The sequence below is a fragment of the Danio rerio genome, chromosome 2, assembly GCF_052040795.2.
Source record: "Danio rerio strain M-AB ecotype USA chromosome 2, GRCz13ab, whole genome shotgun sequence".
In the NCBI taxonomy this organism is placed as follows: Eukaryota; Metazoa; Chordata; class Actinopteri; order Cypriniformes; family Danionidae; genus Danio; species Danio rerio.
Genome location: NC_141022.1, coordinates 3,444,016 through 3,466,892, shown reverse-complemented (window position 1 = coordinate 3,466,892; position 22,877 = coordinate 3,444,016). Strand labels below are relative to the sequence as shown.

Genomic DNA, 22,877 nt, shown 5'->3' with positions numbered 1-22,877 from the left:
ATATATATATCCATATATTATACATACAATTGCTTTATTGGCATGACAAATTTTACAAATGTATTGCCAAAGCAGTTATAAAGTTTACATAAAAAGTAACATATATATATATATATATATATATATATATATATATATATATATATATATATATATATATATATATATATATATATATATATATGTTACTTTTTATGTAAACTTTATAACTGCTTTGGCAATACATTTGTAAAATTTGTCATGCCAATAAAGCAATTATTGAATTGAATTGAGAGAGAGAGAGACAGAGACTACTGATTATTATGTTGCATTGATGACTATTATGTTTTATATATATATTCTATTATATATATATATATATATATATATATATATATATATATATATATATATATATATTCATATACTGATTTATTCTAAAATGTTGATTGTTAAATGTACAGTTTATTCTGATTTATTTATTTATTTTTCATTTTATAATTAATTTATTTTATCACTTATTTAATTTTGAATTACAATTATTATTATTCATTCATTTTCTTTTGGCTCAGTCCCTTTATTCATCAGGGGTCACCACAGTGGAATGAACCGCCAACTTATCCAGCATATGTTTTACACAGCAGGTGTAGCAGCACACACACACACACACAATTCTAAATTGTTATAAATGTATCATAAAATGTTGATTGTTAAATATACTGTATATTATTTTATCCTAATTGTCGATTGTTAAAATACTGTTTAATATTATTGTTTTATCTTAAAATATTGATCAATAAATATACTGTTTTTTTGCTTCACTACTGTCATTTATGTAATAATATTTATTTAATGTAAACATAAATGCTTTGGCAGAGAGAGAAGAAAGAGACAGATCAATTATGCGCTTACTGTACAAACCCACACACACACACACTTATTTTTTCAGGAAAACATGCTTGGTTATATACATTTTTCCATTTACAAAACCTTCTGTTGAATGTAAAGTTCCCATGGATGTTAAAGTTTCTTTGTGGAAGCATAATTAGCAATAAAGAGCCTTTATTTTTTAAAGTGCAAAGCTTTACTGCAGACCCTGGTCAAGCTTTATCTCTGTCCTTTCACATCTGCTGCAGTCAGTCAATGAAACCTCACTACAACATACACTCACTGGCCACTTTATTAGGTACACCTGTCTAACTACTCATGGCGCAAATGTCTGATCAGCCAATCACATGGCAGCAGCTCAATGCATTTAGGCATGTAGACATGGTCAAGACGATCTGCTGCGGTTCAAACTGAGCATCAGAATGGGGAAGAAAGGGGATTTAAGTGACTTTGAATGTGGCGTGGTTGTTGGTGCCAGACGGGCTGGTCTGAGTATTTCAGAAACTGTTGACCTTCTTGGATTTTCACGCACAACCTTCTCTAGGGTTTACAGAGAATGGTCAGAAAAAGAGGAAATATGCAGTGAGCGGCAGTTCTGTGGGCGCAAATGCCTTGTTGATGCCAGAGGTCAGAGGAGAATGGCCAGACTGGTTCCAGCTGATAGAAAGGCAACAGTAACTCAAATAAGCACTCGTTACAACCGAGCTCTGCAGAAGAGCATCTCTGAACACACAACACGTCCAACCTTGAGGCGGATGGGCTACAGCAGCAGAAGAGCACACCGGGTGCCGCTCCTGTCAGCTAAGAACAGGAAACTGAGGCTACAATTCACACAGACTCACCAAAACTGGACAATAGAAGATTGGAGAAACGTTGCCTGCTCTGATGGGTCTCCATTTCTGCTGCCACATTCGGATGGTCGGGTCAGAATTTGGTATCAACACCATGAAAGCATGGATCCATCCTGTCTTGTATCAGCTGTTCAGGCTGCTGGTGGTGGTGTAATGGTGTGGCTGAGATTTTCTTGGCACACTTTGGCCTATTAATACCAACTGAGCATCGTGTCAACGCCACAGCCTACCTGAGTATTGTTGCTGACCATGTCCATCCTTTAATGACCTTTGTGATCTTCTGATGGCTACTTCCAGCAGGATAACGCGCCATGTCATGAAGCGTGAATCCTCTCAGATGGCTTCTTGAACATGAGAATGAGTTCACTGTACTCAAATGACCTCCACAGTCAACAGTATGTGTATAGGCGACTGTCTACTTTTCTTTTTACACACTAAAAAGTATATACTCTTTCTTCACAAAAAAAGAAGGCTACATACTTTTACACGTAGTATGCTAATTAAGACGCAGCAAAAACACACTAACGCTTGATCTAGCTGAGGAAATGTTGGTTTTATATTCAAACATTTAAACATTTTCCCCTTAATAATATAATTTCAGAAATTTATTATTTTCTACCCTGCAGAAAAATCCAGCTTAAACCAGCCTAGGCTGGTTTTAGAGGGGTTTTGGCCATTTCCAGGCTGGGAGATGACCAGCTAAAACCAGCTTGACCAGCCTAGCCAGGCTGGGAGTCCAGCCAAAACCAGCTATGTCCAGCTTAAACCACCAGGCTGGTCAAGCTGGTTTTAGCTGGATTTAGCTGGTCATTTTCCAGCGTGACCAGCTAAGACCAGGCTGGAATAGACTGGAAACCAGCCTGTAAATGGCCAAAACCCCTCTAAAACCAGGCTGGTGAACCAGCTAAAACCAGCCTAGGGTGGTTTAAGCTGGATTTTTCAGCAAGGTAATTCTAAATAGTAAACTCATATTAGCAGCCAAAGACTATCAAAGAACACTGTTCACAGTCAATTCAAAAGTGCTAATGCTGTTTTGAAGTCATACTTGTATGCGATTTCAGACCCAATATTCAAAATAAACAATATAGGGAGCATGTCACTTGTCACTGATGTAATGTGCGAATATAAAACCAACTTCACCTCATAAAACTACACCCCCCGGCGCGGGGGAGCTGGATTGGAAGTGGCTTGTGTTGCATCAGCTGTCGTTTTCGGAGGAAGGGAAGGTCTATCGTTCCGGTAGAGAGCGAGTGCTGGAGGATGGCAAGGCGGATAGACTCCAAGGCGGTTGGCAACAACTGGAATGTGAGTGGACAGGAGAATGCAGACGGAAGTGACGAATCAGGAAATGAAGTAGGAGATATGGAAGTAGTTTGCGGGAACTATGAAAAATGGGACATGGTTAAAAACAACAAACGGAAAAAGAAACGAAGAAATAAATCTGATGAAAGTGATTCGGATAGATGCTCAGCCCTAGAGGAAACGGTGACAGTGGAATACAAGGTATTTGCTAAACCTGTGCAAGAAGGGGATACATTTGGAGGTATGAATCCGATACAACTAACCAAAACACTGCATAAGGAAATAGGTATAATAAAGAGTGCAAAAATCTTGAGAAACGGATCGATACTGATTTTCTGTAAAGATGAAAAACAGCAAGCTAAAGCAATTAAGGTGAATAAAATCAATGGAAAAAAAGTAGAATGTTCCAAGACAAACGGGAAAAGATATGTTAAAGGCGTTGTGACAGGAATTCCTGTCAATGTTTCGGCAGATGAAGTGAAAGCAAGCATAACAAATGCAAATGTGGTCGAAGCTAAACGCTTAAGAACAAACAGAAATGGAAGTGCTTGTGATAGTCTTTCTGTTATGGTCACATTTGATGAGGAGACACTCCCGAAAAAGATATTAATCGGGTATATGTGCTATGATGTAAGACTGTACATTCCCCCGCCCCTTCGGTGTTATAAATGTCAGAGATTTGGACATATAGCAGCTTTTTGCAAGGGAAAGCAAAGGTGTGGTAAATGTAGTGGGGAACACGAATATGGAAAATGTGAAGAGGGTGCAAAGTTGAAATGTTGCAACTGTGGAGGGGATCATAGCTCAGCGTATCGAGGGTGTGAGGTTAGCAAAAGGCAGGCAGAAGTACAAAGAGTAAAAGCTGTTCAAGGAATCAGCTATGCGGAAGCATTAAAAACGGTTCCAGAAATTATGACTGTGTCTAAACAAAATGAAAACAGGAACAAAAATGCAGAGACATGTCAAAAATGTGAACAACTGAAAGCGGAAACTCTGATAGTGAGCAAAAATGATTTTGTAATATTCATGGCAGAGATAATAAATTGTTCCGCTCAAACGAAAAGTAGAAATGAAAGAATCAAAATAATAATCAAATCAGCAGAAAAATACCTGGATGTGAAGGATCTGCTCTGGGAAACGGTTAGGGACATCTTAAATGAAGATACACAATCATCCCAGCCTGGGGGTGGAACGTCTTAAATGTTAAACGTTCTACAATGGAATGCAAGAAGCTTAATTGCAAATGGCCAAGAATTTAAAAAATATATTGATAATATTATAGAGAAACCTAATATAATATGCATACAAGAAACATGGTTAAAACCTCAATTAGATTTTAATATTAAGGGATATAATATAGTTAGAAATGATAGGAATCATAGCAGAGGAGGAGGAATTGCAACATTTATAAAAAGCGGAATGAAGTTTAGGATAGAACAAATAAATACAAAGTATGAATCAATTTTAATCAAGGTATGGACGGATAGAGGATGTATAGACATTATTAATTATTATAATCCCTGTGATAAATTAAATCAAAACATATTAGAAGAAGTAATGGGTGTACGACAAGACAGTGTTTTATGGTGTGGGGATTTTAATTCACATAATTCATTATGGGGGAGTAATAGTAATGATGCAAATGGGATTCTTCTTGAAGAATTTATAGATGAAAAATATTTAGTTTGTCTAAATAATGGTGAAGGCACACGGTATAATTGTTTTAAAAATACAGAAAGCATACTAGACTTAACATTTATTAGTAGTTCATTAGCAGCAGTTAGCACATGGAAAGTACTCAAGCACAATACAATAGGTAGTGACCATTACCCAGTAGTAACTAAAATTGGATTAAAGATAATGTATGAAAAAGAAGATAGAATTCCAAGATGGAAATTGGAGAAAGCAAATTGGAAAGAATTTCAAGAATTATGTGATAAGAGAGTTATGACAATACAAATAATAAACCAGAGAGATGTAAACATTTTAAATAATAAAATTGTTAATGAAATAATTCAAGCAGCCGAAGAAATAATACCTAAAAGTAAAGGAGTTGGTTGTACTAAAAATGTACCTTGGTGGAATAATGATTGTAAAGCAGCTATTAAAGCAAGAAATAAAGCATTTAGACATCTTAAAAAACACCATTCACTGGAAGCTATGATCATGTATAAAAAGGCTCAGACAATGTTAAGAAAAACTATTAAAACACAAAAGCGTATATTCTGGAGAGAATATTGCAATAGTCTTGGACGAGAGGTACAATTATCAGAGGTGTGGGGTATGATTAGAAGAATGGCAGGTGTTAGACGAAATTATGAATTACCAGTGTTACAGTATGGCGATATAGTAGCGATCAGCAACCTAGAAAAGGCGGAACTATTAGTCCAACATTTTAGAAATGTACATAGTTCAGATAATCTCTCTGAAGAGGCTAGGAAATGCAGAAATACTACATTAACTAAACATCCTGATCTTTTAAAGAAAGTAAAAACAACAGAAAATCCTTTAGATTTACAATTTAATATGTTTGAATTAAAACGAGCAATCATTAGCGCAAGACAAACTGCCCCAGGTAAGGATGAAATATGCTATAAAATGTTGTCACACATGTCAGAGGCATCACTAGAAATAGTACTAAATTTATTTAATCAAATTTGGGATATGGGTCAATTACCTATAGCATGGAAACAATCTATAGTAGTACCTATACTTAAACCAGGGAAAAATCCATCAGATCCTTCTAGCTATAGACCCATTTCACTGACATCCCACTTATGCAAAATAATGGAAAGAATGATTACAGAAAGAATTACATATTTTTTAGAAAGCAAAAACCTTTTTTCTCCATATCAGAGTGGGTTCCGCAGAGGCAGAAATACTATGGACTCAGTATTATGTTTGGAATCAGACATCAGGAAAGCACAGACTAACAAAGAAGTTGTGATAGCTATCTTTTTTGATATAGAAAAGGCATACGATATGCTTTGGAAAGAGGGACTGATGATTAAATTAAAATCTTTAGGAGTCACTGGCAAAACGTATAATTGGGTCATGGATTTCTTATTTGGAAGAAAAATACAAGTTAGGGTAGGAAAAGAATATTCACATGAATACACAGTGGAAAATGGAACTCCTCAAGGTAGTGTTTGCAGCCCATTATTGTTCAATATAATGATAAACGACATTTTCTCTCAGATTGAACAAAGTATAGGAAAATCATTGTATGCAGATGATGGGGCACTATGGATTAGAGGTCGGAATGTGTCATTTGTACAAAAGAAAATACAGAATGCAATATTTGAGGTAGAAAAATGGGCAAATAAATGGGGATTCAAACTATCTGTTGCAAAAACTCAGGTCATCTGTTTCTCAAGACGGCATAAAACCACATCACTCGCTTTAAAACTATATGGACAACCACTAGAACAAGTAAAAACTGTAAGGTTTCTTGGGGTTTGGTTCGATGAAAAGCTGACATGGAAGGATCATCTGAATAAAATCACAGAAAAAAGTAAAAAGGTTATTAATGTACTTCGTTGCCTGTCAGGGCAAGAGTGGGGAGCGAGTAGAACATCACTACAAAATATATACTGGGCCCTCATGAGATCTGTTTTTGATTATGGATGTATAGCTTACATGTCGGCAGCAGAGTCAAACCTCAAAAAACTAGATGTATTACAAGCACAGGCCCTTAGAATCTGTAGTGGATCATTTAGAACCTCACCAGTTTCATCTATGCAGGTTGAAATGGGAGAAATGCCCTTAAGCATTAGGAGAATGAAATTAATGATGGCATATTGGGTTAACATTCAGGGACAAATTGAATCACATCCAACAAAAAGAACATTACTAGAATGTTGGGAGCATGAGGAAACTAATTTCATAAGTTTCGGATGGATAGCTGAGGCAAAAGCCAGAATAATTGGATTAGATCAACTGCAATACTGTAAGGCAGTCCCAATCCCATATATTCCGCCATGGTTTTTTCCATTACCTAAAGTAGATTTCAATATACAACAGGAGTTAAAAGATAACAATAATATTCTTCCAACAAAATATATAGTGCAGAATTATTTAGAAAAAAATTATAAAGAATCAATATTTTTATTCACAGATGGATCTAAAGACCCACAAACAGGCCATACAGGCGCAGCAGTGTATATCCCAGTTAATCAATACCATATTAAGAAAAGAATAACTAATAATATATCAGTATATACAACAGAGTTAATTGCAATACTAATTGCCCTGCAGTGGATTGAGGAGAATGACATATATAATGTAGTAATTGCATCAGATAGCTTTTCATCACTGGAAAGTATAAGATCTGGAAGGTCTTCATACAGAATGGATATTCTTAATAATATACTCAGTAAGACATATTATATTAAAATGAAGGGCAAATCAATATATTTCATTTGGGTTCCTGCTCACGTAGGTGTGGAAGGTAATGAGAAGGCAGACTTTCTGGCCAAACAAGCTCTCAGAATTAGTAAAGTAAATCTAGAAGTCCCATTGAGCAAAGCAGAAGCTAAAATCATGATAAGAACATATGCACAATCAATATGGCAAGTACACTGGGATAACATTGATACAGGTAGACATTTATATAATATACAGAAACAAGTTGGAACTGGGAGGAAGGAGAACAGAAATCGTAGGGAAGGAAGTATTATAACTCGGATGAGAATAGGTCACACTGGACTCAATCATACATTACATAAAATAGGGAAACACCCAACTGGGCAATGTATACATTGTAATCAACAAGAAACAATAGAACATATTTTATTTCACTGTAGTAAATATAATAAAGAACGAAACAATCTTATTCAGTCAGTTAAAAAGAGCAATCTTCAGCATTTTACATTGGCAGGTTTATTAGGAAACAAATCTAGTGAGGTATATAATGATATAATAAAATTTATTAAAGAAACCCAGTTAGAGGAAAGAATATAGAGATAATATCAGAAGAATTGTTAGTCCACCCCATTTTTATTACATTTTATTACTATTATAAAGGTTTTTTTTTTTTTTTTTTTTTTTTTCTTTTTTTTTTTTTCTTTCCTCTCTCCCCCTCCCCTCACAATTTCCTCCCCCTTTCTCTCCCTTCATGTAATTTATACACTTCAGAAAGTATTCAACTAGTTCCATACTCCATTCCAGTCGGTGGCGGTAATGCACCTATAAGTCTGGTTGCCAACCGCCAGTAAAACCCAAAGAAGAAGAAGAAGAAGAAAACTACACCCCCCATATGGCGCGAAAGCTGCGATGTCCCGGATGTTGAGAGCGCCGGAAGAGAAGCAGGTGTCTTCCTTGGCCATCTTGTGTTTGTCCACCGTGAGCCGTTCGCTCAAAGCCTCGAAGAATCGGAGGAGAATCCCGCTGTTGGGGCGCCATCATGCCCGGGCATCTGCAAGAAGGCTTCGGCTGCGTCGTTACCAATCGCTTCGACCAGCTATTGGACGACGAATCCGACCCCTTCGAGATATTAAAGGCGGCCGAAAACAAGAAGAAAGATGCGGCCGCGTCAGGAGGCTCGAAGACGGCAGCTCAAGCTGCAAAACAGCCGAAAAAGGAGTCCCAGAAAGACAGGAAAAACACAGCGCAGGACAAGAAAGAAGACATCCAGCCCCCCGTGCCACTTAAGAAGGAGGGTATGTTGAAGTTTCAGCACCAAATGTTTGCTGTGTGTCAAAACATAACCTTTTTTTGTGCATATCACACACAGACTGCGAGTCATAAATCGCTTTTTAGGCACACATGCGATTAAAAGGTGCTGAATAGCTTAAAATGCACATCCAAAAAATGTAGGCGACTCGGTAGGGTATAGGGATGAGTGCTTGTGTGCATATAAACACAGCAGTGAAGACAACATGGAGCTGCTGCTGATGCTTTCGACGTTTAGCGATTTGCTAGCACATTTCAAAAACAACATTTCTTTCATGACTTTAGACGTGTGCTTTTATTGAGCTCAGGTTTTCCTCTCACATGTCAGCATCGCTGACTGATCGTGATTTTGATCAACTTCGGTGTATTTACAACTGCGTAGCTGCTTTAGCTACATGCTAATCAGCTAGCTGTATGTGAATATAATGCGATTATTTGGTTTCACGGTGTGTTGGTTTGCACGCGGGAGAGATATCGGCGTGTGTGATGCATTGCAAACGTGGATGAAAACACTTTCACTTTTTATTTCACAAGGCGCGCAGTTAGTGTATGCAGTGTACATCGCTCGTTCACATTGTCGTATTTACACTAGTGGTGTTATTATTCTATCATGCGTTCATATTTCAGGTTATGATTTGAGGTCATGCTTGCTTTTGCATCAACAAACATCTGTGGGGTTGATTCATTAATAGATCCTTATTGTGACCTTGGCCTAAACACACAAATCAATAATACTCCCAAATGCTATTATTAACAGTCTTTTGTTTTTATTTTCCTCTTCTTTGTGTGCAGTGGAAGTATACATTACTTTAATGGCCCTATACCAACTCGTGTGTGTGTGTGTGTGTGTGTGTGTGTGTGTGTGTGTGTGTGTGTGTGTGTATATATATATATATATATATATATATATATATATATATATATATATATATATATATATATTAAGGGTGTCACGATCCTCCAAATCCTCGATTCGATTACATTTTCGATTCTAAAGGCACGATTCGATTATGATTAATTAATTATTTGTAGCCTACCGATTAAACTACCTGACCTGCATGGTCTTTGTTTTACCCATAAACAAATCATACAGTAAATGAATAAAGGCAAGATACACACATAATTACCACCTGTCAATCACTTTTTCTGCGGGACTCGTGAATAGGCAGTGATCTGTGTCGTTATAATGGCGTCGGTAAAAAAGACGCACAACCAACAGGAACCAGCCAACAGTATCTGAGGTGTTCGCTAAAATGACTAAGCACAAGTGAGTGAAAGATTGAAGCAGTCCTCTGACTGCCTGGACCTGCTGTCTCGAGCGCATGGCTGTGTGTGCGTCTATGTGTGTGTGGTCACGTGATGTGCATTTTCAGAGGTAGAGAGGAAGGAGGGCTGCTCAGAAATGCTACACGCCACTGTGGATGTCAAATCGTTGTCGTTCTAAAATGCCATTTAAAAACAAAGACAGTGTAAACAGGGCCTGAGTGTGTACTTTTCGCGAGCGCATTTGCAACGGGGGCGGAGGATCGCGATGCCGGTGTTGTCTATCGGACGAACCGTACGTAATACGTACATAGCAGAGCTTGCAAAACTGTGTTTTTTTTTTGTCGACAACATGAACGTTGTCAACATAACTCACTGGAAATCCAAAATGCTTCCACACTGGCGACTTCATTGAAAGAGGAGAGGGTTTAAGCTCTGTCGACGGGTCTCCTGCTTCTGCAGTTTAACAAGCACTTCAACAAGCCTGTTTTTTTCCCGCTTGGCAAGCCAAGCTGACGTGACATGGGGGCGTGGCAGCATCGACGATTCTATTTTTTGATTCAATAATCGAAATTGAGCATAAATTTCGATCGATTTCGATTAAAAATCAAAATCGTGACACCCCTAATATAATATATATGTATATATATATATATATATATATATATATATATATATATATATGCGTAAAGCATGTTAGCTATATGCTATGCATTAATCCAACAGTGCTTAAATGAGTCTAGCATTTTCAGAAATTGTCTATCAACTAAAGTTGTCTCAACTGAAGTTTTAAAAACGTCTACCTCCCGCTAACATTTGAGCGCTGTTTCACCGAACTTACTAATGTTTACTAAATTAAACCACAGATACAGGCACACTGGAGCGTTTTAAAGCTGTGATTCATTAGTGAATTGCTGGTATGTCAGCTTATACACAAACCAGCAGATCTTCGAGACTTCAAACGCTTTATTGTCCCTGTATCTGTGGTTACACTCGGTAAACAGTGGAGAGTTTGGTAAGCTGCTGACCTTCACGGCCACAGTCATTTTTATATATATATATATATATATATTTTTTTTTTTTTTGGGTACCTTTAATGGATACGAAAGTGTAGAGTATTGACAGGAAAGCATCGGGAGGAGAGAGAGGGGAAGGATTGGCATAGGATCGCGAGGCAGGGATCGAACTCGGGTCGCCGTGAGCACCGAAGTACATGTGTCGTCGCACTAACCACTACACCACTACACCACTAGTGCCGACTTGAAGTCATTTCTTTTGAGAACGTGAACGCAATGGGCAATTGGCAGTTTTAGAACGCGGAAAATGGACGTTTTTAACATTTTAGTATCGATTGGTACCGTATTCCAGTATTGTGACAACCCTAGTATCAAGACGTTGACGCCTAAAACAGTGCATCCACAAAATAGAACTAAAATTGCTGGATTGTGCGTGCCAGGCCAGTAGATGGCGATCACACAATGCCACAAATGTTTAGATTTTTTTATTTTTGTAATTAACGCTTGGGGGACATCAGTAATGTTTCCTAACCTATTAATAGTTTACTATATTTAGGTATTTGTTAAATATCTAAATTAGTAATCCATCACAATGGTGGCATTGCTTAGGAGTGACGCATGTTATTTTATATCCGTAAATGCGCAATTCTGTATGAAATTGTACATTCACGGGTTGTTTGTGTTAGGTTATTAATGAATGTCTGGATGTCTGTTTCAGGGATGAGGAGGGTTGGCCGGAAGCCGGAGCAACAGCAGGGTCCAGCCAGCTCCCAACACCCGGGAGGTCCAGGAGAGGGTCGACCCGGAGACAGGAGGCCTGACAGACGACCTCCTCGTGAGCGACGCTTTGATAAACCCGCTGACGAGAAGCCAGAGGGGGGAGATTTCTCTGCGGACAAGTGAGTCATGATGTTATGTTCAAATATTTTGAGAGAAATGTTGAAAAAGGTGTCCTAAGGAAGAGTTTTAGGGTGCTTTCACACCTAGATATTAGTTTTGGAATCGGTCTCCTATTATATTTATATAATTTTATATATAATTTTTTTTTATTATTAATATTAATATAAGATGTCTGCGATAAGGAAATAGCTTGCTGTCACTTGTAAATGTGTGAATTTAGACTTCTGGAAAGGCTGCAGGATATGATGCAATGATTTATCTTGATGATTCTTTTTTAATTTTTTTTTAATCATTAGAGGCTGAAATGAATTCCACCTAATTGCGTAGCCCTACTTTGTCTAAATGCACAAATACTTCTGCTTTTTGTGAGAATCCAGCCGTAGGATCCAAACAATGTGACTGACAGAATCAGAATTATCTGAACCATTCCTCATTTTGATGTAATATAGAGTTGAGTGGTTAAATGCAATTAGTATTCATTATTTATTATGTATTTTCTTTATAAAAAAAAGTGTAATATAAGTTAAGAAGTTAGTTTGTTTCTTTATAGTATAAACATCATGTAAAAGGAACACCCCTTACGAAATCCTAAAGATCACCCAAAAATGAAAATTGTGTCATCGTTTCCTCACACTTCACTTGTTCCAAACCTGTTTGAGGTTTTATTTTTCTTTTGTTGAACACAAAGGAAGATATTCTGAAGAATGTTACAACCGTCGACTTCCATCGAATTTGTTTTTGCGCAACATTCTTCAGAATATTTTCTTTTGTGTTCAACAGAAGAGAACAAAACTCATAACCTGAGCCACTTGCGCGCGTGTAAATGATGTAATGTTTCTTTAAATATCATATTGCCTTGTTGAAGCATGCTACAATCAAACAGCCAACAGTAAGCTGCATTACTCTGGCTGTTTGTTTATTCACAGGAAAAGGAGTTGTACAAAAAAAACTCTAAAACGAATGGTGTTGTTAAAGCCAGTGTTTCTGTGGCTGCAACACTTGTATAATCACCTCAGTAATCAATCCTCATGTGATGAATGGCTTCAGCTTAGCAGCTCTCATTGATTTCTGTAGCTCAAGACTGGCGATTGTCGTTTTGATCAAATGTGTATGTTGTCTTCAGGCCAATTGGGGATAAGCCATCTAGAGGACGTGGAGGAGGACGAGGAATGGGCCGCGGGGGCCGAGGACGAGGGATGGGACGCGGAGACGGTTTTGATTCCCGGGGGAAACGTGACTTTGACAGACACAGCGGCAATGATAAAGCGTAAGTGTGTTGAATTCAAGACTAACAAAAGCACGAGTCTGACTGGAGTATTACTAGGCATGGGCTGGTATAAGATTCTGTTTATTAGGCAAGTCATTAGCTGCGTCCCAAATCGCATACTTATGCACTATTCTACGCCATTTTGTAGAATAAATAGTGTGAGTAGTGTGTTCACACTGAAAACTCTAAAAATAATAAGTGCACTTTAATTACCCGGATGATGCACTCATTCAGCGCTAAAATAAAGTGTGTAATGATGGACACTTCACGCACTCAACGACCGCAGGTTTGCTTACGTAGCGGAAGGAGCAGAGCTATCGGACACACATGTTGAATAACTTTATTTATTTTGGATGGTGAAAGCAAAATTCTCCTACGAGAGTGATTATAGCGCCTCCCGATGGTGAATGCGGCAACACTAACGGCAGGTATTATTTGATAATTCGGTCGTTTATTTCACTGATTTGGCAACCGTCAAACGTCATCAGGGAAACCTAAAGCTTAGTAAAAAAACATTAGTGTGCCATTTGGGACGACACTACATACATATACTATCCTGTTGAGTGTGTAAGTGCATAAGTACATAGTGCATGAGTGCATAGTGTGCCATTTGGGACGCAGCTATTGTATAAGAGTGGTTTGTTCTGTAGACAATCGAAATTAAATATTAATTAAGGGTGGCTAATAATATTGACCTTAAAATGGTTTTAAAAACTGCTTTAATTGTAGCAGAAATAAAACAAAGATTGTCTCCAGAAGGAAAAATATTATAGGAAATACTGTGAAAAGTTCCTTGCTCATTAAACATCATTTGGGAAATATTTGAAAAAGAACCTCGACACCTTTAATCCTCGAAAGCGGTTATCGTCCCATGCCTATTCAAGAATGAACAAATACTGACTTGTTGCACGAGTCTGACTGGAACATTGCTAATGTTTAGTCGACAGAAAGGAGAGGAGAAGCGCAGTGGGAGCGGCTCGCACAACTGGGGCGGTGTGAAGGAAGAAACCAGGTAGGTGTGAAATGTTTAAAATACTGTTTGTCCAATGTGTACGCTTTTTCTGGGAAGGAGTGAATAAAAGACGTTCAGTGGGTTAAAGACTGTGGGCTGCATTTCGTGTTGTTTTTGAAGCTAAATAAAGACTAAATGTATGTCTTGTGTAGTTCATTTGTAATTAGTAACATATCGGAGACTGTAAGGGGATACATGTTTCATTTATATATTTATTTAATTGCAGAGGTCACAGTAGGCTATTTCGGTCATTGATGTGCAGTTATAATCAAATTATGTTCATAGGTTAGTAATAAACATTTATACAGAAGTATTTGTGTGTATAAGGCACACCAATACTTAGTAGGGCTTCTCATGAATATAAATGACCCGTACAGCTTTACTGTAGACATTTCCTCGAGCAAAAATGATGTCGACTAAAACTTCGTCATACACCACGCCCACCAAAATGTAAAAAATAAAGGTGACTTGTACCGTACCATTACAGTTATTTGTGTATGTATGTATGTGTATATATATATATATATATATATATATATATATATATATATATATATATATATTAGAGCTGTCAAATGATTAAAAACAACGTGATTAATCACACTTTTTTTTTTTAATTAATCATGATTAATCACGAAATGCCGTATGTATTACTGAAGTAAAAACACAGGCATGTAAGTGCCATTTAAATTGTAAACAATCCATGCCAATAACAAATAAAAATGCTTTCCATGTTGGATTCTAAGTGGACTACACACACGCATATATATATATATATATATATATATATATATATATATATATATATATATATATATATAAAACTATATATATATTCACATAGAAAACAGTGCGCGCAGTGCAGCTGAGCGAAAGGGAGCCCTTCAGATTAATCAAATTTGCTTACACTAAGCATTGTATGGCTGTATTTAACAAGAAAGGATTCTGACAGAGGAACGTGAAGCCGACACTTTACAAAAGGGGGGAAACACGTCAAACTTAATGAACCATTTGAGGCATAGCTTAAGGGCAGAGAAATGTTTTTGACAGCTTGCGCATTCATCATGCACTTTCATTCACATGGCACCAATATTCAGCTTTGATTATTAAGAGTATACTGATCAAGACTCGACCATGTAAACAGTGATTTTTGATTATCTTAAATGACCACACGAGTCCCGAAATGCGGAGTTTTTTCTTTCTGTTCGCCATGCGGCATCCAATTCCATTAAAACATCCTGAATGAAAATATGCTGAATGAGAGAAGTGCTGAACTACAGTTAAAGTCTGAATATTAAAAATGAAACACCCGAAATTGCTTGAAACTCTGGAGGAAACGCCATATTTCTCTGCACGTTAAACACACGCAGGGCCAGAGCAAGCTGAACTGGCGCTTCATGCAAACGGCAATCATGCCGTTTTGTTCATATGGAAGGCCGAGGGCCGTGAGGGAGGGAGGGGGTGGGTGTAGTGGATGAATGTGAGGACGCTTACTATTCTCATGCTTAAAGCAGCGTCCTAGATCGCCTCTATGGATGCACCGTCCCTGAACACACGTCAGCCACAACAGGAAATAAAAAACTGCAACTGCGTTATTTACGTTATTTTTTTTACGCGTTAAATATTTCAAATTGATCACGTGCGTTAACGCGCTAATTTTGACAGCCCTAATATATATATATATATATATATATATATATATATATATATATATATAATATTGCTTAAGAACCATTATAAGCAGATAGTCCAATTTGATTATCCATTTCATGTAGTCAAGGGAGGCTTGAATAAATAAAAAATAAATGAACAGCTCATATGCACTCCATGTTTATGACATTAGATTTCTGAATTGTGTATTAGTGTAATAATTTCAGTGGTTCCCCACATCTGATAACACTGTAATTTATTTTGCAGTGAGCTTGATCAGTCTGCAGCACCTGAGCCTGTGCCTGAAGGTGAAGAACACGCCCCTGCTGACTCCGAAAACAAGTAAGCGTCAAGCACAGATGACTGTGAATGCAAAGACGTGAAAATGACTGAATAAACTAAGCTCATGCCATTTCTACATAGGGAAAATGAAGTAGAGGAGGTGAAGGACGAAGGCCCGAAGGAGATGACCCTGGACGAGTGGAAGGCCATGCAAGACAAAGAACGAGCCAAAGTCGAGTTTAACATCCGCAAACCCAACGAGGGAAACGACGGTCAGTGGAAGAAGGGCTACGTACTGCACAAGTCAAAGAGCGAGGAGGTTGGCACGGTAGGTGAAGTATGTCAACGTCTGTATTTATTTAAATACAAATAGATGGATTTATTATGATGAGTTCATTCACTCACTCATGTTTGCCGTGTTTGCAGCGGCATGCTGGATCTGTGATTGAAGCTGGAGATGTTGACCCCGACTCATTCCACAAGGTATCCCAGTTTGTGCTTGAATTTGGAGTTTAACTTTAAAAGTGGTCACCATGTTGCATGTGCACAATACATCATTTAATAGAGGTGAAACAAGTAAACTTGCACAAATCAAATCTCTCATCACAATCTGCTCTTCATTTATTCTTTCCCAATAATATTATCAAGTATGCATCTGCAGCCTGCTTGTTTTTTCTTATTTTTAATTCTGTATTAAGGAGGATTGCTTCCTTTCATAATCTCTGTTTCGCCGCTGAATTTCTCCTAGACTGAAGTTGATCCCATTATATTTTGTTAAAGGCTGAAGAAGGTGGAGATCACCACTTCCGTAAGCCAGCCAATGACATCACCTCGCAGCTGGAGATAAACTTTGGAGATTTGGGTCGGCCTGGACGCGGGCGCGGAGGCTCTCGTGGGGGACGTGGCGGTCGCGGTGGTGGCGGTGGCAGCGGCGGGGGACGACCAAGCCGAGGCGGAGGCAGATCTGAGAAGGTAAATAACCTGCTATGCACCAATTCCCTATCATTCCAATCCAAATTTCATACATTGAGCGTTACTACAGGCTGTCCACAGATCCTTAAAGGTGCAGTGACATTTAAAATATAGTAGTTTTTTACGTTAGCATCTGCATTATTAGTTTTTAGGATATCGATAAGCTAGTGTGGTGACAAAATTTGTGTTCAGAAGACATAAAACTGATATAAACATGTAACGCTTGTAGTTTTACACTTCCGCCTAAATGGCTACTTCTGTTTTCACGCCACCTCATACTTCAATTTCTCATCAACCTGACCAATCAAATGCTCTCTGGTATCTGACATGCTCCGCCCCCTCTAAGACCCTTCTGTTTTTTTTTTTGTGCTCCAAGTGTGTAACTTTTCGAGCACACCGGCTCTTTAGACAGGGTTCATCACAGGATGTTGCTCTCTTTTTAGCAGGAGTGTTAAACTCGGTCCTGCTGAGTTTAGCTCCAACTTGCTTTAACACACCAGCCTGGAAGTTTCTAGTATCCAGTAAGAGCTTGATTAGCTGGTTCAGGTGTGTTTGATTATGGTTGGAGCTTAAGGCTGTTCCTCAATATGCGTTCTTCAGCGGTCTTGCGTCCTCGTGTTCTCGTGTAACGTCATCAACAGCTGCCTAAGTTCAATTCCAATACTCAAGACCGCAAGTACGGAGGACGCGTAAAACTTCCTGGATGTGATCTTGATATCGAGGACGCACCGATGCAGACTTGAGCACCGATCTCGCTCTGGAAGTCCCAGAAGTCATTGCGACTGGAGGTGGGAAGCGCAGCATTTTATTTAGATTTATTATTAAAGTTCAGAGATATGACTTATTTTCCTCAGGAGTTTCCCTAAAGGAAACGGTGAAAGTAAACATTAACATAAACATCTTAATAAGGGTGTTTATTTGCTGAAATTCGTATTAAAATCTGTTTTATTTATATTGTGCAGAGTATATTGATAATGTTTTTATGCATAGTATATATTTTGAAGAGGGAGAAAACAATAAATCGCTGTATGAAGGCTGTAATGTTTAAATAATTTCCATTTAAAACACGTGAAGGTCATGTGACCATCAGGAAGAACGCAGCATCTCAATTCTCAAAGCACACGTTCTCTGTTCTCGCGGTCTCCTGAGTTCGTTCTTCCGAGGACACCAGGCAAGACCGGTCTCCACAAGAACACAAGTCCGTTCTCTGCGGTCTTGAAATTGAGAAACAGCCAAAGTCTCCAGGTCACCGGCCCTCCAGGACCGAGTTTGGACACTTCCAGATTACATAATCTCATACATTATTACCTTTAATCTTTAATTAGTTGCTTGGGTAAAGATTTTTGGCTATTTTGTTGCAATATTTTGTTGTTCTCTCATTATGTTTTTCTTTATTTGTGATGATTTGTTTTTGTATTTTCATTTTTGAATATGCAAGTTGTGTAGTTTATTAATGTGTAGGTAATGTACACCACCTGACAAAAGTCTTGTCAATCTCAGTTGTAAGAGAAACCAATAATAACTTCTAGTTGATCATTCGGAAAAGTGTCGAAAGGTGGATTTTTCTGATGAATCATCTGTTGATCTGCATCCCAATCATCACAAACACTGCAGAAGACCTACTGGAACCAGCATGGACCAAGATTCTCACTTAAATCAGTCAAGTTTGGTGAAGGAAAAATCATGGTTTGGGGTTCACTCAGTATGGGGGCGTGTAAGAGATCTGCAACATCAACAGTCTGAGGTATCAAGACATTTGTGCTGCCCATTACATTACAAACCACAGGAGAGGGACAATTCTCCAGCAGGATAGCGCTCCTTCTCATACTTCAGCCTCCACATCAACACTCCTGAAAGCAAAGAAGGTCAAGGTGCTCCAGGATTGGCCAGCCCAGTCACCAGAGATGAACATTATTGAGCATGTCTGGCGTAAGATGGAAGAGGAGTCATTGAAGATGAATCCAAAGACTCTTGATGAGCTCAGGGAGTCCTGCAGGAACGCTTTCTCTGCCATTCCGGATGACTTTATTAATCAGTGATTTGAGTCAGAGATGTATGGATGCAGTCCTGCAAGCTCATGATGGAGTCAGACACAATATTCATTCTGTCTCCACTGCAGCAGGACTTTATATTCTATACTGGACATTATTTCTGTTCAGTGATGAGACTTTTGTCTGAGCAGAGTCAGACCTTACTGTCCTAATTAAAGCTTTAAAAACCAAGGCATGACCATGTTTTATTATGGTAAAAAAATCGTAATCTAGAGGCCTTTACCTTTTATATCAGCCACTTTAGATACCTAATGATCAACCAGAAGTCCAGTTATTTGTTCTTTCTAAAACTTGAATAGGCGGCAAGATGTTTCTCAGGTAGTGTATGTGATTCAGAAGTGTATAAAAAGAGCCGGTGTGCCAGCTGATTAAATTAAATAAATAGTTATTCTTAGATCTTTGCTGTTGCCGTCTGAACACATGATTGTTAGATACTGACTTGCCTGCTTTTATCCTGAGCTCATTTGCGTTGTATTTGTCACAGGGTGGAGGTGTTTCCGTTCCCAACGTTGACGATCCTGAGGCTTTTCCAGCTCTGGCTTAAACACCCAAACCTCCTCTCCTCTTCAAACGCTTGCATGCTTATGGATTGTTCGACCATAGAAACCAGAGAAGTGAGACTGTCATCCGTACATACACTGAGAACTGACTTTTACCTGCGGAAAACAATGAGAAAAACACAAAGGACTTCTTATTACACTGAAGCAAATTCTGGGTAGAGGTTTTGTATTTAGAGACACGATAGCAGGGATGTTCATACAGTATTTTTTGTTTTGTTGTTGCTCTTCTCCTCCTTTCTTTCCCCCCAGAGATTATGCATTCGCCATAAATATTTTTTTATCGCTGCTTGAATGTATGCATTTTCCAGATAGACTTTTGAAGTGTGTTGTGAACGCTTCAAGCTTTCCCCCCTGTGTAATTGAGTTTATTTCTCTCTCGACGGCTCTACCAAATGCAGAACGTTTTTTTTTTCTTCTCTCCACCAAGTGAGAATGCGAGACTTGTGACGATTTTACTATCAACATATATATATATATATACATAAGTAATGTATATTTGACTATTTTAAATGTTTCGAAAGAAGGTCAAGCTCAGCCTCTTGTTATTTAGATTTGTTTTTGACCCGTAGCACGAAGCAAAATGTGTCGTCTTGATCTTGCTGTGGGTTTTTATTTTATTTCTGTCGCCCTCTGCTGGACATGTGATGATATTGGTATGCTTAGTTCTTCCTCATCATCATCTGGTTGAAGCACCCGGGAGATCCAGGCTGGTCCTTTTTAATCATACAAGTTCCTCTCTTAGGACCGCTTCTTTCTGAACTGTATACGTCCGTGTGTGTGTGTGTGTGTATTGTAGTATTGTCACGATACTGGAATTCGGTACCAATAAACACTGAGGTTTTAAAACCGTTCTTACATTTGAACGCATTCTTAAACTGTGCTGAATTGCTCTTGTGTTCACGTGCTCAACAGAAATGACTGTGATTGGCTGTTAGGTTCACCAAACTCACCACTGTTTACTGAGTGTAACCACAGATACAGGGACACTGGAGTCGTTTAAAGCCACGATTCATCAGCGAATCGCTGGTATGTCAGCTTATAGACAAACTAGCTGATCGACTGACTTTGTTTCTGAGTGTAGATACTGGAGCTTTTTAGAGGGGAGTTTGGTGAACTGATGACCTTCCCAGCCAATCACAGTCATTTCTGTTGAGCTTGTGAACACAATGGCCAATCAGCGCTGTTTAAGAACACGCTCAAATGTTAGCGGGAAATGGACGTTTTTATAATATCAGTATCGATTGATATCGAATTCAAGTGTTGTGTCAACCCTAGTGTGTGTGTGTGTGTGTGTGTGTGTGTGTGTGTGAGAGAGAAATCTGTTTTAAAACACATCTGCCGTTACGTTCGTGAGTTTAGATTGTAAACTTATTATTATTATTTAGTTTTTCTCTCTAGCTAAGGTGGTTGACATATCTTTGCACTTAGATTTTTATGCTGACGTTTGAAAAATCGAGCTCCTCGAGCACGTGGTCTGTCGGCATCATTTGTTTTTATGTTTTTATTACTCCTTCTGTGCTGTGTTTTTATTTTTTAATGATTACTAAGATGGCACTACTGCTCGCGTGTGTGTGTGTGTTTTTTTTTTTCTGAAGCGTTGTGTAATTCAGGGTGGGACAACAGTGTGTGCTGCGAAAAAAATAAATAAAAGAAGAAAAGTTGGATCCAGCTTATGTATGTGAAAATTAGCAAGACCTCCGAGTGTGATGGCCGATGTTCTCTGTATTCATAGGAGGAGGGACAATAAAATGGACGACGACACTAGATTTGAGTCTACGCGTCCACTTTTGTCTTTGTTGGTCTCGTTTCAAACATGTTTAGGCCCAATACCAATTCTACACCTTAGCCCAGGGGTTTTCAAAGTATGAGGCGCGCCTCCCTTGGGGGGCGCCAGAGCATGTCAGGGGAGGCGCAGAAAAAAATATTATATAATAAAAATATAATTATTAAGTTTAATTATTCTATGTATTTTTTATTATTTTTAAACGTTTTAAGTAAACAAAGCTAAAAAAATATGTTAAAAATAAGAAAACCTTTTTTACCCAGAAGGCCATAGCTGTGAATTCGCTTCTGTTTGGCAAGCCCGCCAATACAGGTATATGCCTGCTAATCATGCTGCTAATGCAATGGATCGGTTTCTGAGACCCCTCGATTCAAAGCCTTCAAGTTCAGGGCTTAAACCCAAAAGACGACGATATGATGATCAGTATTTGAGTTTAGGATTTACGTGGACAGGACCAGCTGATGAACCACGACCTTTATCAAGATATTTTGGCTAATGACAGCATGAGACCCGCTAAACTTCGGCGACACCTTGAAACCAAGCATGATGGGGTAGCAAGAAATCCTCCAGAATTTGTGTGTGTGCGTGCATGTTTGGGAGGAGGGGGGCGCCAATGGATAAGTTGTGTCAAAAGGGAGGCCCACTGTCTTAGACTTTGAAAAACCCTGCCTTTTTTTGTACCCCATCCCTCGTTTTGTGTGTTCGGGTGAAGGGGTAGACGTGTCCCAATTTCTTTGGCTTGAAGGTTTAGGGCAGGCATGTCCACACTCGGTCCTGGAGGGCCGGTGTCCTGCAAAGTTTAGTTCCAACCCCAATCAGACACACCTGGGCTCGCTAATCAAGCTCTTACTAGGCTTTCTAGAAACATCCCCGCAGGTGTGTTGAGGCAAGTTAGAGCGAAAATCTGCAGGACACCAGCCCTCCAGGGCCGAGTTTGGACACCCCTGGTTAAGGGCTAGAGGAAGGGCTAAATAGCCCTTAAAATGGAGATTTTTCACTACCACACTCAAAACCAAGGGGTACAAAAATTTCCCAAAATACATCAGCTACAACGGCATAATTGCTGCTCACGGAAGTAAGGAGATCCACAAATTTGTATTTGTTGTTGTCATATTACGAATTTTTACAACAAACAAGCACGTTTAATACATTCATAACTCAGTCATGCTTTTGAAAAAACTGATTAAACAATTATTTCCCATGATGATCCATAGTACAGTAAAGCACTTGAATTATATGGTGTGGTAATACTACAGTAATGGATAAAAAGCAACAACTATATACTCACTCTCTGGCCACTTTAAGTACCCCTTACTAGTACAGGGTTGGGCCAACTTTTGCTTTGAGAACTGCATTAATCCTTTGTAGCGTAGATTTAACAAAGTACTGGAAATATTCCCCAGAGATCACACAGTTGCTGCAGATTTG

At 38.5% G+C, this 22,877-nt stretch overlaps 2 protein-coding genes across 10 annotated transcripts in view; one reads left to right on the top strand and one right to left on the bottom strand.

Moving 5' to 3' along the window:
- LOC101882074 (leucine-rich repeat-containing protein 52) overlaps positions 1 to 19,762 on the bottom strand; it is a 29,013-nt gene extending 9,251 nt beyond the window's left edge. For all 4 annotated transcript variants that reach the window (XM_087240344.1, XM_087240343.1, XM_087240346.1 and 1 more), the window contains exon 1: positions 19,546 to 19,762. The gene's annotated coding sequence lies outside the window, so the exon portion shown is untranslated. The remainder of the gene's footprint in view (positions 1 to 19,545) is intronic.
- Positions 8,323 to 21,432, top strand: serbp1b (SERPINE1 mRNA binding protein 1b). 6 transcript variants are annotated; one of them, XR_015478120.1, is made up of 10 exons: positions 8,323 to 8,680; positions 11,691 to 11,871; positions 12,996 to 13,139; positions 14,080 to 14,151; positions 16,069 to 16,143; positions 16,225 to 16,411; positions 16,510 to 16,566; positions 16,864 to 17,055; positions 19,591 to 20,559; positions 20,807 to 21,432. XR_015478120.1 is itself a non-coding variant. In XM_087240341.1 (9 exons), exons 1-9 carry the CDS (start codon positions 8,425 to 8,427, stop codon positions 19,648 to 19,650), a joined length of 1,224 nt encoding a protein of 407 aa, XP_087096467.1. In that variant the 5' UTR covers positions 8,323 to 8,424; the 3' UTR covers positions 19,651 to 21,432. The 6 variants fall into 6 exon arrangements, 2 of the variants coding, with proteins under 2 accessions (XP_087096467.1, XP_087096466.1); XR_015478119.1 differs by having other exon boundaries at positions 16,225 to 16,420; XR_015478118.1 differs by having other exon boundaries at positions 16,864 to 17,629; positions 18,294 to 21,330.
- The last annotated feature ends 1,445 nt before the right edge of the window (positions 21,433 to 22,877 follow it).

Coding starts and splice junctions, on each gene's coding strand:
- serbp1b (XM_087240340.1), top strand. CDS start 8,425: ATGCCCGGGCATCTGCAAGAAGGCTTCGGCTGCGTCGTTACCAATCGC. Junction 14,152..16,068: donor GGTGTGAAGGAAGAAACCAG/GTAGGTGTGAAA, acceptor TTTATTTTGCAG/TGAGCTTGATCAGTCTGCAG. Junction 17,056..19,590: donor GCGGAGGCAGATCTGAGAAG/GTAAATAACCTG, acceptor TATTTGTCACAG/GGTGGAGGTGTTTCCGTTCC.